The 18,911-nt window shown below is 41.8% G+C and overlaps 1 protein-coding gene across 6 annotated transcripts in view; it reads right to left on the bottom strand.

The window, feature by feature from the left end:
* Positions 1–18,911, bottom strand: part of RASGEF1B (RasGEF domain family member 1B) — a 96,968-nt gene that overhangs the window by 8,599 nt on the left and 69,458 nt on the right. For 2 of the 6 annotated variants that reach the window (XM_015861798.3, XM_085546696.1), the window contains exons 3-7: positions 5,999–6,181; positions 4,808–4,930; positions 3,817–3,954; positions 632–844; positions 461–535 (exon numbers count right to left, since the gene is read on the bottom strand). In XM_015861798.3, coding sequence (XP_015717284.2) covers positions 461–535; positions 632–844; positions 3,817–3,954; positions 4,808–4,930; positions 5,999–6,181 — 732 coding nt within the window. Of the gene's footprint in view, positions 1–460; positions 536–631; positions 845–3,816; positions 3,955–4,807; positions 4,931–5,998; positions 6,182–7,818; positions 7,957–10,774; positions 11,001–13,540; positions 14,875–18,911 lie in introns of those variants that run through there. The other 4 variants (XM_015861796.3, XM_085546695.1, XM_015861794.3 and 1 more) reach the window with 4 other exon arrangements.

Below are 18,911 nucleotides of genomic sequence, written 5' to 3'. Positions count from 1 at the left end.
GATTACAAACTCCCTTTGTACAATTTAAAGAGCACAAATAATCTTGAAGACAGTACCCAAAATAGTAGTAGTACTGCTCTACCTTCAGTTTAGTAAAAGGAAGAGCAGACGTTGAAAGTGAGTAACATAAAAGCCATAGTTAAATGCAGTTTTGTGCTGTCAAACACAAAGGTTGCTAGAAGAAAATACTCACAGGATTAAGTTTCCCCTCAGTCTAAAACAAACAAACAAATAAACAGCAAATGGGTTAGGCCAATGCAATTTGTTTTCTGTGTTCTGGAGATCCTGGAGGCACGCTCCAGGAAGAAAAAGCATTGATGAAACAAAATTGTTATGATGAATACTAAAGCCTTTTCACTTTAAAGCTTGCTTCTGCTGGTCCTTGATTTCAGTTCAGAGGGCATTTCAATTTAGGATGTTAAACGTCACGTTTCAGAGCTGCTCCAGATCTCCAAATTACCTTGTCATTATCCAAAGGATCCTTTTGTACAAACGCTTGGACAAATTCTTCTGGCCCAATGTAATTAAGTCTCTCCTAAATAAAGCACACAAGCAGTCAAGTCAGATCCTCTGTTAACTTGCATTTCAAAAGAAGAAGAATAAAACCACACCGGAAAAAATTGAAACTCACAAGCTCTATGTGTGTCAGCTGCTGAGCTAATGTGTAGGGATCATTGCAGACAGTGATTATGTCCCTCTGGATGGACTGTGGCTTGGTCTTTAAGACTGTGAGGCGATCTGTGGATGCTGCACTGATTTTTGCAAGTACTTCCTCATACTGGCTAACAGTTGCGAGCTTTCGTAGCAGGTTCTGGAGAAGCTGCTGGACATTCTTCCGATACATCTGTGACATGAAACAATGAAGAGATGTTCTCAAGTAGGAAAAGGACAGTATTAAAGTCTGCATGATACCAAAGCAGACTGACGCTGATGCAAAGCTCTGTAACTGACCCCCAGTGGCCCATCTTCCAAATTCCAGACAGAAGCCTACAGCAATTGATGGACAATATAAATAGTTGAAAAAATGAGCATCCAAAACCTACTAGCAGCAAAATATTGTGTGATCAAACACATGAACTTTTTCCATACTCTAATGAATTAAGCCTTCTCTCCAAAGCTGATATAAGTATTTCCAAATTTAACCAAGTAAACAGCACTATTTTGGGTCAAATTCATTCTTGAGGCCAGTGGTACTCAACCAAGGCTGAATTTGGATTGTTCTGTGGTAAATTCTGGTCTCTATGTGTTTCGATTTTCTATAGACAGATGCGCCTCACTGGCCTTTTTCCTTTCCCAATTTTTTGGAAGTACAATGTAAGACAACTTTATGAAGCATATCCTTGCTTAGCTGGAAAGCAACCGAGATAAAAAATGCATCTGAAACTCTTCAGATGGATATTGGCTTGTTGTGGAAACCACCTAACAATCAGTGGGTTAATCTTCAAAACAAACCAATAAACCTCATCTGAATTTGTGGCTCATGTCAACCCAAAACTGATAACCGAACTAGGGAGAAAACTGGTGAATCTGTGAAGCTGAACTACTTGAACTCTTGTTTTGTATAACCACACAGAAAGAAGACAACCTGAGCTATTAGCTTTCACTATCCTGTTCCTTAAACTCTTAACTGAACTCCAAAACATTACACACTCCTCTTTCCTGGTAGATGATGCTTGAACAAGTTTACCGTCTGTTTTATTTGGACAACTTATGACTAACTTGCCTCTTAGCTCCTACATCAATGCAGCAACAAGAGCTGTGAAATCAGGATTATCATCGTTAAATCTTCCTAAGCTCTAGTTTATTTTATTTTATTTAAATTTAAGCTTTTTTTTTTTTTTTTTTTTTTTAAGACACCACTTTCTATTTGTACCACACCTAATAAGTTTTGTAGCTGTTAATAAAAGGAACGCTGATATTTAGTTATATTTTAAAACTTCTGAGGACCAGACAGCACAGGAGTGTCTTTGATGTGGCTTTTGCATCTACCCATCAAATGTTTTTAAAGAAAAAGACACTGAGCAGCATTTTCATGGAACTGATCAGGCAAACAGAGGCAACAGCTGATGCTAAAAGCTTCATAAGGCTTAACTAGAAAGAAAGGTCAGTTAATCAATGAAAGGGACTAGAACAATATCTGGAACGATTTCATATGCATGACCTCTCAGGAAAGTGAGAGGAAAAGTGGTAGGAATGGAATGAAATACAGAGATTAAAAATACATATATTAAGAAATTAATTATCATGCTTCAATATACTGTAGATTTTTTGGATGGAACAATATCTTGAAGTGGTGAATGGTTTCAGCTGGATTCTCAGGGACAGCTCCTAGCAGTGGAGCACAGTAATTGAGAAAGTGGAATAGGAAGCTACAAGTAAAAGACAGGTGAACTGGAAAAGGCTGTTTCAAAGTAATAACTCACAAAAAGAAATCCAATCAACATGCAGAAAAGCGGGACCAAGGAAGCTGCTATTTGCTGTTACATACAGTTCACAATAATGCAGGTCAATTTACTGCAGCACTTGCTTTCCCTTTATTGTTCTAAGGGAACACTTGAAGTCACATGGACGTGCAGCACATGGAAGTTAGGGAAAATCTGTAGCTCCCTGTCAGAGTAAGACTGCTGCCCACAGATCATTTTCTAGTACCTCGTCCAGCTTTTGGAAAAGCAAACCTATCCTGTCCACAATCCAAAGTCCCCTTTAGAGATATCTTGTAGTAACTCTAAACTTGTGTTTGCTCTTTTTCATTTATACTCCATACTGCATCTCAGTCCCTTTACCTCTCTTCTTTTGTTCCTCCTCTCTTTCACAACACAGCTTCCAAATAATTTTCCATTTGTTCTTTTCCACCCTTATTTATAGCCTCTTAAGGTCTTTTCAGGCTTTGGCAGCACTCACAACTCCTCCCAGTAGAGCTTACCTACTGAAGCTTGTTAACAGGCTGTTGCTGCCTTGTCCATATCATTATTAAACAGCTTATGTATGTAATATTAAGCTGAGGAAGACTAGAAACATGATGCCATTTAGCAATTGCTCTTTGTGTTTATAGCTCTTCCAAATGCCACTCCAGTGTCTTTTGCAATCTTGATGTTGTGCCAGCTACACATGAGATGCTTATCAAAGCCTTGTTAACTGCCTTTCCACTAAGTGAAAATAAGCCTTGAATTTTGGTTGAGTTTATTTCAGTACTTAAAAGACAAGTATCAATTAAGCAGCAGAGTATTTCATAAGACCTCCACGAAAATTTACTTTGGCCTGAGAACCTGCACTTAGAAAAAGATGAACCGATTTTCTCATGCTCTGCTTTCAGAGGAAGGAATACAACAGACTGAATCCAGATCCAGTCCTTTAAACACAAGATGATTCTTCTTGATCCAGTTTTTCTCTCAAAACTTCTTCCCAAGCCTGCAATAACTATTCCACTGACATAAAGATCAGAGGCCTGATTCCAGCAAATGTTATTCACACCACACAGGTAGGGATTTCACAAGGTGCAAACTTCCCAATACTTTATCTGGTTTCTTCCAAGCAAAATAATTAAAAATGAAAAATATAAACCTCCACAAAGTTGTGCTTGTCTGCACACATTGTGATTGTTTCATGGTTTTAGGGATGGGGAGAACTCTGCTTTGAAGGGGATCTGCTTTTGCTATAGCATTCCTTCTTAAAGTAGGTATGGGAAAACACTTTCTGCCTTCAAGAACCACTGTAACAAGTTACCTTAATCTCCCAGAGCCATACCATGTTATTAACAATAAGAAATGTGCAATATCAGAGCATTCTATCCAATAACTGTGTTCACAAGCAACTTACCTCATCACCACTGGTTACCCTTTGTGCTAACTCCTTTAAGTTTCTCATCATTCTTTCATCTCGAAAATCATAAGGAAATGTCTCTGTCCATTCTGTCAAGAGCTGCAGGATTTTAGGAGCAATTTTTCGTATTCGGTTCTAATTGAAAATACAACGGAGAAGCATTATGAGGAAAGGCAATACAGGACACAGCTAATCCAAAAGAAATAGAATTCCTTTCTGGGGAATACAACAGAATGCAAGGGTATGAAGGTCAGTTAATTTTTTAAGCTCAACTTAAATCTTTATTGGATTACAGCCCAGAGTCAATACCCATTAAGGCCAATGAAAAAACTCTCATTGGCTTAAATGGGCTGGAAATTAGGTCCCAGGTAACTGGAAAAGCTTAGAATAGCTATATCCACATGTTTCCCTTCATTATTAGAATGTCACAGAGCAAGATGTACATTAGTGGTTCCATAATTTATGGCTATCAACTATCAAAGTGATAAGCATCAATTACCACTTATGTATGTACGTACAGTACATCATGGGCAAAAACTGGGACAAGGATTCAAGTATCTCAATTTGTGTTGTTTTCTACTGGCAAAGAGGCTCTATGACAACATCCATATTCTGTCTCCTTTTCACTATATATTATACGAATGCACAGGAAAAAAAATGCATTCCCATGCGAGTGGCCAGCAAGCTAAGCCACTCCACAAAGACTGAAACAAGAATGCACACGTCAGTGAAACTCCCATTCATGTGCTTAATTCGTTGTTATGTCTTTCCAACATTTTGACACTACACATTAATACTGCTGGAACACTGAAACAAAAGCAAACATTGCAAAGTGTGCCATTAATAGCCATCACTTTTATTTCTGTCCCTCGTACTGGTAAAATGAAAAGTGCAGCAGCAGCAATACGCACGATGGTCTGAGCAGTGTGGAGATTTCCCACAGATGTTAGTGACTAAAGGGCAGATTCTCAGAGTGAGTGATTATTACCTTGTCCTGGCCAGACTCACTTAGTCTCTGTTGTTCAATGCACAGATGGCAAACTTTGGCCATAAGCTCATGGGGATGCATGAACAAGCGTGAACTGAGAAGGAAGGTGAAGATGTACGTCCTCTGCAAACAAGAGAAAGACAGATCAAGGGTAAGACACCATCATTTTATATTTTCTCTAAATCTGCTCCTGACAAATCATTTTAATATCTGTAGAACAAAACTGCATTTGGCTGTACCAAGTGTTATTACTACAGCAATAATCACTTAATTGAACACTTGTCATTGCTCCAGACTCAGCGCTGTACCGTCATGCTTGAGCCAAATTAGGCAAGACTAAACCAAAACAAGACAGGACCGGGCTGGTTTAGCTCTGCTTTTGTACACAGTGTTCTTACAAGCCTAGTACTTGAAAACACCCAGAATCTCAGCTCATTTCCTTTGCTCTGCTGTACACCTCTGCAAGAGCCAGTGCCCTATGGCATAACAATTTCTAGCCCAACAAGAGAATACAATTCACACAGCAAGTCCAATCTACATTGACTATCAACACAGATATTGTTTGTTCCCATGTTTCTCCAGATAAAACAATCAGTCTTTGCACAAAGTTTGATTTTACAGAACAAATAATAACTTGTTCTGGGACTAGAAGAAAAGGTTCCTTATTTTGCCTTGGCTTTCCATATATAACTACTTGAACTCACTGTGAGATGCATATTTGAATTATTCAATCCACTCCCATGCTGGTAGTTTAGTATTTATGACACCCACCATAAAATCTAAAATGTTTCAGTTCTCTGAGCTTGAAATATATAATGTTTGACTAATCAGTACATAAGTAGCTTTGTTTCTAAATTTTACACTAAACATTAATAGATAACCAAGAGCTTAAGGACACTTCTATCTTGGAGCTGTAAGGGTCCTGTCTTGGAAATGGAAATTCATCTATGAAGTCAAGAAGAGTTATGTCTTCAGCCAGAGACTGTCAACAAAAAGTGTCATAGTTCACCCCTTAGCCATCCTGCCCCCAAGACCTTTTGGTACCATTCTTCTGTTCTAAAAGAGATACTAAAAAACCTCAAGGCACACATGAATCTGGACAGGACAAAAACTCTCAAGTGACAGTTGTTCTCATGTCCAGTTTCTGTTGATTCTGAACAATGTGGTGCCAGTGCAACATCTCATACTTACATCAGGATAATAATCTACACTGGGCACTAAGTGCTGGATCAGAGCTTCCAGAGACCCTGACAAGAGGTTGTTATCGTGGTAGTAGAGTCCTCCACAGCCATCCTCTTTTGACTGATACAGATTCCTGTTGTAGCCACTGCTGTCAAACATTGCTGCAAAGGGAGGTGTCTGTGGCATCCTTTCCTAGAGAGACACAAATGCAGAAGAGAGCATTAGCAGAAGGTGTGGTGGTGTTCTACACTCAAAAGATGGGACCATACTAAAAAAAAAAAAAAAACAGTTACAAAAAAACCAACATAAAAACAAGAAACAGTATCACATTCTGGGTCAATTCCACACAGCAGTAGAGATAACTCCTACAGAGTGCGTCTGAAAGAAGCTGTAGCGTCCCCGAGCCACCATTGTGAGTGCAGATGCTGTTGCTTTTCTCTGCATTGTACCAAATCCTATTTGTGGAAAAGGTTCTCTAAAGCTGCAGACCTCAGCAAACCTGACTCTGTAAAGGCACCCAGTTCTGAGAATAACCCCAATGTGACAGCCTGGAGATAAGCAGCGCTCTGCCATCTGTGTGCTCCCAGCTCATAACAAAGCACTTTGCAGAGAGAGCTGGGTTGAGACGAGAAGCTATTAAGTTATTAGCTGGATTCCTGGGGACCTGAGAGCCAAAGCTTCCCTGCTGCTGGCAGCGTGGTTGCACAACTGAGGCATTCAGAGCAGCACAAGACCAAGGGATTCAGTGAGTAAACAGTAAGGGAAAGCCAAACTCCGCTGCAAGGACAGAGAGAGGGATGGCAGCAGAGCTCCTGCCCTGCATGACCCGTGCTAATCCCCTTCGCAAGATGCCAACAGAGATTTGCATCAGAATTGGAGAGTGTGTCTGAAAAGTCACATTAGTCACTGTGTGCAGCTGTTCAGCCGGGGAATTCAGTTCCTGCCAGCCTGATGAACTGGGGAGAAGTAAATCATATGAACAAAATATAAAGGAAATACACACTCTACAGTGTAAGAGAGCAAGGTGCAAGACTGACCAGGAAAGGAACACTTCAGCAGCATCTGTCGTGATAAGACAAGGGGAAATGGTTTCTAATTTAAAGAGGGGAGATTCAGATTGGATATAAGGAAGAAATGTTTTACAGTACAAGACACTGAAACAGGCTGCCCAGAGAGATGGTCAAAGCCCCATCCCTAGAGACACAAAAGGTCAGGTTGGATGGGCTCTGAGCACCTGATGTAGCCACAGGTGTCCCTGTTCATTGCAGGGGAATCGGACTAGGTGGCTTTTAAGGGTCCTTTCCAACTCAAATGATTCTATGGTTTTATAATTTTATATAACGATCACCGGCCAGCATATAGTTAGGTATTATCTGACTTCGTCAAAGGTTGTGCTGATAAATCATTTGGGGAAAGGCCCCCACTTCTACCATATCACTAATTTCCACCATGGCAAAAACCCAAACAAGTGAGAATCACAGAAAGGTCTTCTCTAACTTTTTGCCCACATGCACAGTATATATCACTCCTCATTAAAACACCAGGTTTTCTGCATGAAATCAGCAGGCAGTGCTTAGTTCTAAGAACTAATTCCAGAAGGGATGAAATCTTTTTGAAGCTTGCAGTCCTCTAACTCTTAGTACAACAATTACTCCCAGAACTACACAGATCTTTTTTCCAGACAAAACTGCATTTGAGGCACAGTGAGTTTCATACTGTCTGAATCCAGAGAAAAGAACAATATCCTTACGTCATTTATAGATATCCTGATTCTTAACACTAAAATAACATTCCAAAAAGATGGCTCTGCAAGGCATATATTGACTTACTTGCTTGCTGTCTATTTCTGAAAGCTGCTTGATGGAGATGGCTCAGTTCTGTCTCAGTGAGATGCCAGGCTGTACGATGGAAAAGATGTTCTGTATGACCCAGGTTTGGACTCTGAGCATTTCACTTGTAAGTGAACAAGAGCCAGGACATGTTCTCTATGTGATGAAAAAGGATGATATCAAAGCGTGACAGAGATAAATATAGCACAGCCAATGGGATGATTCATACAACACATGTGGTTGGCCAGCAGGGTTCCTCAAGTACCTGGACCCTTTTGCTGCCTCTCATAGGGAGGTGAAGATACAAAGCAGTGCGCTCAGTTCTAAGGAGCTCAGGAGTTAAAACCATAGCACCAACTCTGCCTTCAGAGTAGTTTGAGTGGAACTGAAATAACTGAATCTGGTCCACAAAGTCCTGGTGTATACAGCACATATATCTTAGGACCTGAAAAGTTTGGTGAACCACAACAATACACTATCTGACAAGCAGCAATTAGACAATCAGAAAGAAAAAATGATTTGAGTGAAAAACATCCTGAGAGTTAAAATGGGAACTTCATATTAGAGATAGCATTTGGCTATTTCTAACATGCAAAACACTTATTTTTCACCTCTCTTTTTAAAAAGGAAACAAGTGTTGCTTTTTAAAGTTATTATTCAATTCCAACTTGATCTGATTTGAAGGAAAGAGCAGTGGAATAATTTCCTGGCTCTACAAGCAATGCTCTCCTGTGACAGTAACCATGCATTGTGGAAAGAGAAATAAAACTTTCGTTTCCGCAGTTGGTATCATTACAGAGAATGTGAGATCCTGGACGTTAAGGTCCAAGATCACACTGACTTCAAACAGCATTTGTTATGTGACTGAAGCACACCTCCTTATACACACAGCACTAACCTCAAACGTGCAATCACATCCCCACAGCGCTGCTCTGCCATACGTGTCAGAAACCCCAAACCACACATACAGAAGGATTACAGTCCCCCGGCTGTTCTTAAAGGAGATCGTTATAAACTTGGGCTACAGCAAAGCAAAGGATGATGAATCTTAACATCCTGCACTAAGATGGGAAAGCACGAGCAAGAAGGAATAAGCCTTGGTGCAAGGTATAGGAATGAAGTATGGTTTAGGAGTTCAGCAGCAACATTCATACATAAGTATTTCTAAAGAGTTGGTGAAAATTGTGCTGCTTTTTATACACTGATTCTGGGCTCCCCAGAACAAAGCATACCACACACAGAGGCCACCCTTCGCATTCCATAGATCCTGGGTGTGTTTGCTCTGTTTACAAAGGATCTGAAAGGTGAAGTGAAATCCTACAGCTCAGACAGTTACAAAGATAAGAACTCTGAAAACTCCTCCATCAGCATTTCACACACCTTACTCACAGAAACCACTGGGGAACTGTTCTTGCTCAAACTTTGTTTCCTGCAGCTCTTCCCCGACGTATCTTTGGTTTGTTGTACAGTTCTAACTTCAACTTACAGCTCCTTCATTGTTGTTCTCCCAAGGAATATTGCAGAAACACTTCTAATTAGCTATATCCTGTAAGAGGCAGAGAGGATGGCACAAGAAACCAGACTGAGCTTTGAGCCCCTTCTTTGTCTACACCAAAACCACAGAGGGTGAACAATTTTGTGAAGCTCTCAAAATAGCTGCCGAGCCAACAATAGGCTGCAAATGAAAACGTCATTAAGTATAAAAAACAAAACAGACCAGGAAGTGGATTGCAATAAAAGGCATTTTCCTCCTGAATGCGGAAAGGAATGCTTTATTCATTCTTTTTAAAAATAGAGCCAGCTGATATGTGGGAAGGTCAGATGCATTGCTGCTGACTGATAGCTCATGTATGAGAACTTTGGCACAGTAATTAGGCAGAGCCTGAGTCACTCGAAACTGAAGTTCCAATATTCTAGGAGCATTAAGCGTTCTTTGAATTTCTCAGTCTGCAAGGATATAAAATGGGAGATAATAAAAAAGCTCTTCCTGATGCTGACATGCTGAAGGTCCACACCTCAAGGACCAGTCCCTCTTCCATCTTTTACCAGTGCTCTGCTTTCGAAGGGCAGAAAAAGCAATATGAGCCCCTTTAACATTTTTCTTCATGACAAAATTGATTCTGCCATTGATAAGTTTGTTTCAATCTGTAAATCTCTTCGACAACCCCACATTCTGCTATTTTTCCTGTGTCAAAGTAGAGGTTTAAAACACGAGCCACACAAGTCTCTGTTATCAGCAGCAAGATGGATCCACACAGCAGGAATTATATGTCACAAGCCTCTAAAGAGTCTACAAAAGTTCAGTCCACTGCACACTCCATGGTGATTCCTGTAAAGCTCAAGTGATTCAGAATGAATTAAATGGAAAAGCACGCACAAAGGCATCAGACCGGCCAAAGCATGCCGTGAAATACCACCCATCTTTAGCAGCAGACAACACACGAAGCTACTCCTTCCTACCCAAATTTACGAGCAGACAGCTGAACTGAAAGCAAAGAAGTTTCAGTAGACAACCAATGCTGGCTTTTTTTTTAATGTCCTAAGATTTATTTCCTTTAGAAAAAATTGTTAATAGACTTTGCTCCAAGCACTTTCTTTAAAACCAAACCAATGCGCAAGCTGGGTATGCCTCAGTCCTAAGAGTTACATTTAATTCAGTCACATATCAAGCAAAATAGACAGTTTATTGGCTATCCAACAGAGAGCATTAAGAAATCAGCTGGAAATGCTGACGGCAAAACTCAGAGCTTTGAAATAAGAGCACAAGCATACTTAATGCAAAGAAAACTAAAGCCTTCTGCTTCCTTTTACTTGCTGAAGCTGAGTGAGGTTTTCAGATGTGCATTAATTTTGCCCAGAGAAGTAGAGTATTGCTATATGTTCTATTTGGGCTACTGAAAATTACAGCTGTAAAAATCTAAGCACCAAGGAGAAGAAGCACACCCATGAACCCCACCTCTGCAAGCAGGCAGCAGCACAACAGCTCCGTTGGGCTCCCTCCGCCAGCTCCCTACGGCTCTATGGGTTGGAGCAGCTATCCACCAGCTGAGCGGCTCCCCATCAGCTGATGAACTCGTGCAGCTTGCAGTCAGGAGTTTTAAGGCGAACCAACAGCAGCGATGATTTTCTTCAAAACATCACGTTGAAAACAGTGATTCAGCAGGTGATTCACAGTGGCTCAGCTGTCAAGGAACGGAGAGTGGGGTGGGGTGGCCAGCTGGGAGCTGATGCCATCCGTGCTATGCCATCCCCACCAGTGAATCAGAGCTCCGACTCTCCATCATTTCCATACCACGCTTTGTGCCTCCCACAAGCTTCCAACTCAGCCTCTGCACTGTTCTTCATGTAAGTGAAGAAACAGAAAATTGGTGTTGTTGATGGAGTTGGGAGTGGCTTTCCCAACAGCCTTTGCTAGCATTGAGAGATATGATCCATTTGTTGTGATGAGCACATGAGCCTCCACAAGCATCACCCACCTCATATGACCAAGGCCAAGAAAACAGACTTTAATCTGAAAGAATCAGTGGCAGAAAGTGGATCTGAACCAGCTCACAATGGTAATGTGCTTTTTAACTGTTTACATACACGTCCACAGCCAACCACAAAAAACATCATTCCAGTGCTCAGACCTAGCAGCTGAGAGCCTGGATCTCCTTCTGACTCTGCTAAAAACCCCTCACGTGGCTTTAGTAGAGTCCCTTGGTTTCTCATTACCACATTCCTCTCCTTGACAGTACAAAGAGGGATTAGTGTGGGGTTACCTCCTTTCATTAAGTTCCAAGATCTTTTTTCAAAAGGGCACAGAAGGTGCATCACACCACATCAATACCATGAGCACAGTCCTATCCATGAGCATGAAGCTCTCTTGACATGATTCCTTCCTCAACCTCATCAAAACATCACAGAATCATGGAATCATTAAGGTTTGAAAAGACCACTAAGATCATCAAGTCCAACCCATCACCACAACATATTTTGAATGTAAAAGCTGTTTGCAGACATTCATGCTTGGTCTTATGGCAAAACCTACAGCATGCTTAAGAAGAGAATACCATCCCCTTTCATAATTACAACAGACAGCCAGGCTGTAATTTGCAAGTTCTAATCATGCTAAATAACAGTATGTATTTAAATTTATTTAACTGGTTCTAACTAAAACCTCATCATCAAATATCACTTTCCCATTTAGATGCTGGTTTGAGGCAAGAGATTCAAGTAATCTCTGGTTTTGAATTGAGTGACAGCTGATGTTTCCATGAATGATGCAGAATTTTTACTGGCAGTTAAAGACCTATTGTTGGTTGAAGCAATGTGCATAGTTTCTGCAGGTTACAAAGACAAACAAGCAAACAAAGTGTAGACTTAAGATAAAAAGGGATGGTCTTACTCTGACAGTTAAGAGCAAAAACAGTTCTTCATCAAGTCAGTGGTACTTGCCTGATACCCCAGTATCTTAGCTGGATATCAATCAGAGATTTTTAGAGCAGAGATGGGTCTCAGTAGGAGGAGGACCCTTGGGCTCCGCAACCAACCCGCTGTTACCTTGCTTTTGAAAGGTTTTTACCTTTCAGGTCAACACACAATAGATACGGCATTTAGCAAACACACACCAGCTTGTGTTGTGAAAGGATGCTCATAAACACAGGTTAAGAGCTTTCCAATCTCTGAAGAATGTGTAAGGGAGGATCAACTCACAGCCCTGATGGGCAGGCAGGTGCCGTCAGGTCAGCTTGCTGCTTCCAAGCAGAAAGTACCTGGCCTGGTACCTAGTGAGAGCAATTATCTCCAAAAATATCCCATTCCCAAACCTGACTCAAGCATATTTATCCTCTGTCTTATTGGTTATGAATCTCAATGCTTCGATGCACTGAATGCCAACAACTCACAGCGTCCCAAGCTCCTCTCTTCATTGGTGTGTGACCTGGTATTTCTGGCCCTTTTGTCAAATGTGACAAGGTGTAAGCAGTACACCTGGGCCCATGGGAGGGGCAGGTGACATAGGGAACATTTTACTCTGGAGAGAAAATGCGTTTCAATGAATCAAAACCAAAGTATTTTGAGCACGTGGATCTGAGTCATGTTCTGCTATTTTAGGGCCACCTAGGAAAACTGAGCTCTGTTGTTTTCATGATCCTGTCAGCACATTAAGCACAACCCACACATGTTTCACAAAGTAGGGATTTGGATTCTTTAATGCTTTTTCTCAAAGCAGCTATAATAGAGGAGACATTAACATTAGCTTTTGGCTGGAGGTAGCCTTAGCCTCCTGGTTGTAAATCACAGAATCGTTAAGAGTGGAAAAGACCTCTCAGATCATCCAGTCCCTACCATGCCCACTAGCCATGGCATGTCCCTCAGTGCCACATCTCCAAGGCTCTTGAACACCTCTAGGGATGGTGGCTCTATGGCTTCCCTGGGCAGCCTGTGCCAATACTTCACCACTCTTTTGGAGAAGAAATATTTCCTAATTCAGAGATGTACAGAATCATTAAGGTTAGAAAAGACCTCCAAGATCATTTAGTCCAACCCTCAATCCATCGCCACCATACCCAATAAATAAGCCATAGATTTTCTCTGCTGCAGCTGCAAAATGCACTCTGGAACTTCTGTTAGCAAAGCTTATTTTGTAGCCAAGTGATTTTAGGTGATGTGGCTCAGTCCCACAAAACCACACCAAGCAAAAACACATGCCAGTGCATGCAGAGTACACCTGCATACCCACCAACGTTTTGGAAAGGATTCTACAGTAGCAGCAGGAGGAAGTTTCTGCCTCTGTCATATAAACACATCTGCTCCATTCCAGCAGAGAACATTTTTGCTGTACCGTCCAAATGAACAGCAAAAAACAGTAGAGTGAAGAAAATAGAAATATGTTGAGTTAAACAGAGTTAGTTTTTCATTTAGTAACACTGCATGAAGATACAAATAAATAAACAGCTTAGATCATCTTTACCTCCAGAAGCCAATGGCTGCCTTGTCAAGACTGTACTTTAAACTAAATCTTCTCTGACAGCTCAGAGCTGAAGCTCTGACACTAATCTCTCCAAATGGGTGAGAAGGATCACAACAAATGATGGGAGCTCTACAGAATGAACAGGGATGCAGTGAGAAGAACACGCCCACGCCAAGACTGTGCTACCACAAACTCATCTGTTTCTAAGTTATCACACAGAACTCCCACCACATTTTCTACCCGTGATGACTGTTAAAATCAGAACAGCTCAAACAAACACTGCTCCAGCACTGCAGCACAAACTGACTGCAAACTCATGATGGTTCGATGGCTGGACTAAATTATCTTACTGAGACCCTTTGCAACCGTAATGACTCTACGACCCTAAAGAAAGATAAACTTTAAAGCCCTCCACTTCAGAAAGAAAAGCTCTGCAGCAGGAACCGTGTGGTTCTTATGCCTCTACTCTCTGCGACACCTAGTGCCTGGTGCTCAGGAAAGCTGAGAGCCACAAAGCATCCCTACCATCAGCAGAGACAGCATCTTCAGCCCCAAATGCTACAGAACTCTTCCACAGCTGATCAGAGGGCACCAGTTCTACTAAGTTTTAAGCATGAAGCTTGGTAGCAATTTTTCCAAAGGGAACATCAAAACTGAAGAGCCCAAGTAGTAAAACACAGTGAAGAATCCACCTGCTTGATACTGTCAGCTCTAAAATCCTAAGATGACACTCATAGCACCAATTAACAACGTAATCCATGCACAACACCTTCCTGCCTTCACCACCAGGTAAATGAGCGTATGAAAGGAAACTTCCAGGTTTTCAGCACTCATTCCTTTCTGAAGGGACTCCAGCTCCCGATACACCAACCCCTGGTCAACCAGCACCTGATCCACCAACACTTTCTACTTGTTTTCACAAAGAGCCGGGTCTCGCCTCCAGCCCCCACCTACCGCAGCACCGTGTCCCACCCGCACCACAAAGACACACATATACACAGAGCTCCAGACCTACCCGCAGGCGTCCACCGGCGCTCCGGCACCGCTGCGCTTCTCTCTCGAGCAGACACCACGCTCCAGCGGCAGCGGGGCCGGCTGGAGGCGGAGCAGAGGAGGCGGAGCGGTGCAGACCTCGCCCCGGCGCCTGCGGGCGGAGCGCAGCCCGGCGGTGCGGAGGGAGGGACACGGGGGAGCGAGGGGAGGGTGAGGGATGCTGCAGCGCCTTGGCTGCTGCGCTGGAAGCTGACCTGTTTCTCGCGCTGTCCCCACGGCCTGAGAGGATTGGGCTTGCCCAGCATCTTCCAGGCGGGTAGCATAAGCTGGACCATTTACATATGAAGCTATGTACAAGTAGATGTAGCAAGTAGAGTCACACTTCTGATAAACTCATTTTTCTAGAAGGAAATACTTTGAAAGTCAGTTTTTAAAATAATTGAGGTGGTAAGCTAACTGATAGTAAAGGGACCCCTGTACCAATCACCTTCTGAAACTGGGGCTTGGCAGATATGCTTGCGGCTCCCCAGAGCATTCAAGAAATGACGTGCACATCCTGAACTTCAGGATTTGCACCAACACCCATCCTGACCCTCTGTGCAGCGTCACCATGTGATACAACAAAATGACACTGGAGAATAATTTCTGCAGATGACACAAGGTCAAGTCAGAGGCCCTAGCAGTCACACACATTGCTTTGTCCTTTTCCCAGTGTGACAAATGTCAGGGATTGGTGCTAACTATCCCTCCTGAGCTAGAGCAGAGCCCAGTAGTAGTCCCAGCTCCATTTCCTGTCTGTAACAGGTTTCCCAGTGCAATACACTATTTAATCATCTTGCTTCATTCTTTCTTGCCTTACCAATCTCTTCACCAGCCAGCACTTGTTGGCACATGTACAAGAAATCTCTGAGAAAAAGATCTAGATTTCACCCAGATAAAGGATTTCCCATTTCTCCTTTTGCCTTGCTCATAAACGACACACTGATTTTCTCTCCCCCTCCTCTCCTATATTTTAAGACACAACCTTTGACTTTAAGCAGAAATACTCTTCTGAGGTAGAGTGTGGGCTTGCCAGTGGAGATGGCTGCCCAAGGGGAGATGTGAGGAGCCAGTGCAGTGCCAATGAATCAGCGCTGCTGCAAAACTGGCAAATGCTACAGCATTGGGCAACTAATGTAGTTTGTCTGCTGGCCTGCAGCAGTGCAGGCGGTTATGAATAACTTGGCAAGAGTTCAGAGGAGGTCACAAATTGCAGGAGGTGAGAGAAACACAATTACGAGTCAACATGCCAAGCACAGGGCATGCCCAATCTGGATTGCTCTAATGCTGTACTTATTTGTGCTTACTATTTTTACAAGGTACTGGTTATAGCAGCAATGCATTAAGGAAATCAATCTCAAACAAAAACTAAAAAAACAAACCCACCCTAAATGGGAGTGAATTAAATTAGGTCAATACACACTAAATGCAATTGCTGTTCTATGTTCTCCTGCAACAAAGACCTGAGTCCACAGCTGGATCTGCTGGTATCAAAGCTGGTGTTTATATTGGGCTTTAACACTGACCCCTCCAACGCTGTGGAAATATACCACAAAGTCACATTGTAAATCCAACCTCTTCATTGCCCATGGGCTTATTAAAAAACCTGATCCAAAGTCTCATCTTATCTCCACTGTTATTATTACTGTAAAAATGTATTTTTAAAGGGAACGTGACAACAATGTGAAAACTAAATGTTTTGCTTCAAACAACTGACATTTTAGGAGTGAAGAAATTATTGTGTCTAACAATCATTGCTAATCCCTAAGCAAGCAAAAACTTCCACACAGGCCAATGGTAACCAGCCTCCTGACCCACTCCAGAAAGTGGGTTCACTCACCAGTGCTGATAACAATTGCCTTAGAAGGCAGAGTCTAACTCCCAAAATTTCAATGCTTGAATAGAATGGAAATGTATTTTTTCAAGATAATTTAGGTTACTTTTCTGATGACTGACAGCTCAGCTGATAAGCCTCATATCAACATATTCTCTGAAACTATCTAGTGTTTCTCCAAGGCACGAGAATCAAACAGCATAGAGAACAGGGGGAAAAAAATGAATAAAATCTAATAGTAATTTCATGACATCGTATGATGTGAGGAAATGAAACTTCAGAAAAAAACGCCATGCCTGGAAATGCTGGTAGTAAATACTGAGATGTTTTAACTCTGCGCATTCCCTGTTGTGGACTAACTTCCACTGTGTGCACAATATGAAACAATCAGCTCAGCTGCTGGCTGCCTGCTTCAGCTCCAAAGGAACCATCAAAGAAGGAAGAGAAAATGGTTGATGTCCGTTCTTTTTATATTTTAACGCTTGCTGCTGTGTAAATGTCTCAATCTCTGCCCTGTGGTTTGCAGCACTTCCCTGCATGGAGCAGGAAGACATCAGGTTTCATTTAAGCCATGTGTTTGTTCATATTGAACTTGAACTAGGATCTTATTAAAAACAGATCACCAGTCATTTAATAGCTATTAACACTTGCCAAAACTAACCTGTGGTTTTAAATGAGAGGAAGGTCAAAGTAAATGAAAAGTAGCATTTAACTCACTGCAGAGAAGTCAGTGCATAATATGCATTCGACAATTTAAAAATGCTCAGCAGAATCCCATACACAGCATATTCTCGATGCAGACTTATGAAAAGATTTAGAGTTTGAATTCATTTATCTCAAATTCAAAAGTAAGCACTAATCTGGCAGTATCAGCACACGCATTTAAATCCACGCTCAGAACTCCTGCTGAAACTGTTGAGACATCTGCACCAGTAGAATGCATTTGCAGAACCTGACACCAAACCTCTCATTTTGGTTTACAAAAAACTGCTTCAGGTTTCATTTACGATGTACATCTTTGCATTCCGGGGCGGGGGGCGGGGGGGGGGGGGGGGGCGCTAAGCCCAGCAGATCACTTAAACCTTGCCTTCAAAATTGAAACTAAGCATACACTTCTATGGTATGACAAAGGAGGTTTTAATCAGTGTCTTATCTGCTTTTTTATGATTTAATTAAAAATATTCCTTCTTACAGACTTTCTTAGGTATATACATTAACTATATAATGTGTTTTGTGACAACAGGCTTCAGGAGAGGCCAGGTAGACTCTCAAATCCATCGTTAATGGATCTCAGTGCTTCTTGGAAAGGCTCTGCCAGGATGACCAAAGCAGAGCACAAACCTATCAAATTCTGTACTGTGTTGATGTTAATACAATGAGAAGCCACTGGTTGCTATGAAAAATGTGAAGAGTTAGCTTATTTAAAAATATAGGAGGAGAAAATGGCTTCATATCCTTTCAAGTGAGTATAACTTCACTTGTATACTCACAGTATACAAGTGAGTATAAATTGTTAGGGCTGCTTTACAAGTCTGAAACCATCAAAAAGAGTACAGCACAATGCCGGTTGTATCACAAGTTCCTGATGTCCCTTGTATGCTAACACAGGAGGCACACAAAGTAATTCCAGCTTTGTCTGGCTTAGATCTGATTTGTTACCTCCTAAGCTGTTGATTCACTGCTGCCACTTGCATTATTGATGGCTTGCATTTAACTAACCCCAAGTGAATAAATGGTCCAGCGTCAACTAGATTTCCTGTTTCTTTGGATAAAACTTCCCCCAATGTATCTTACAAATAAATCCTCTCACTGGTACTCTGCTTTGTCCTAAAGATGAAGAAACTTTTTCTAAGGGCAATTATTAGATTTTTAAACTGTTGGAAATAGCTCTCCTCCAGGACCTTGTCTGATGATACACAGATGGAGTATGAATACAGGAGAAGTTGGAATACCAAATGCTATCTGACTCTCTCTTGTTGGATGCAAATGATTCTTTGTCACCACCACACACCCTGGTTTTTAAAAGCCCCAAGCCCCTCCTTTACTAGCGTTGTTCCAAGGCTGGATATTAGGATCTTTATTTTTGTTTAGTACTGATTTAGGGTTGCTGTTGCTGGAGGCTTTCCCTGACTCACCAGACAAGGAACCATTTCCATCCTCACCCACTCTTGCCTCCACCCTTTTCTTCTTTCAGCTGCCATCCTCTCCATCCCACCTGACAGCCTGCAGCCATCACCCTGTGAATAGTAAGTCATTTCCTCATTGACAGACTCC

This window comes from Coturnix japonica, chromosome 4 (assembly GCF_054131305.1).
Source record: "Coturnix japonica strain WE chromosome 4, WE-NBRP24, whole genome shotgun sequence".
Lineage (NCBI taxonomy): Eukaryota > Metazoa > Chordata > Aves > Galliformes > Phasianidae > Coturnix > Coturnix japonica.
This window is presented reverse-complemented; position numbering and strand designations above follow the sequence as displayed.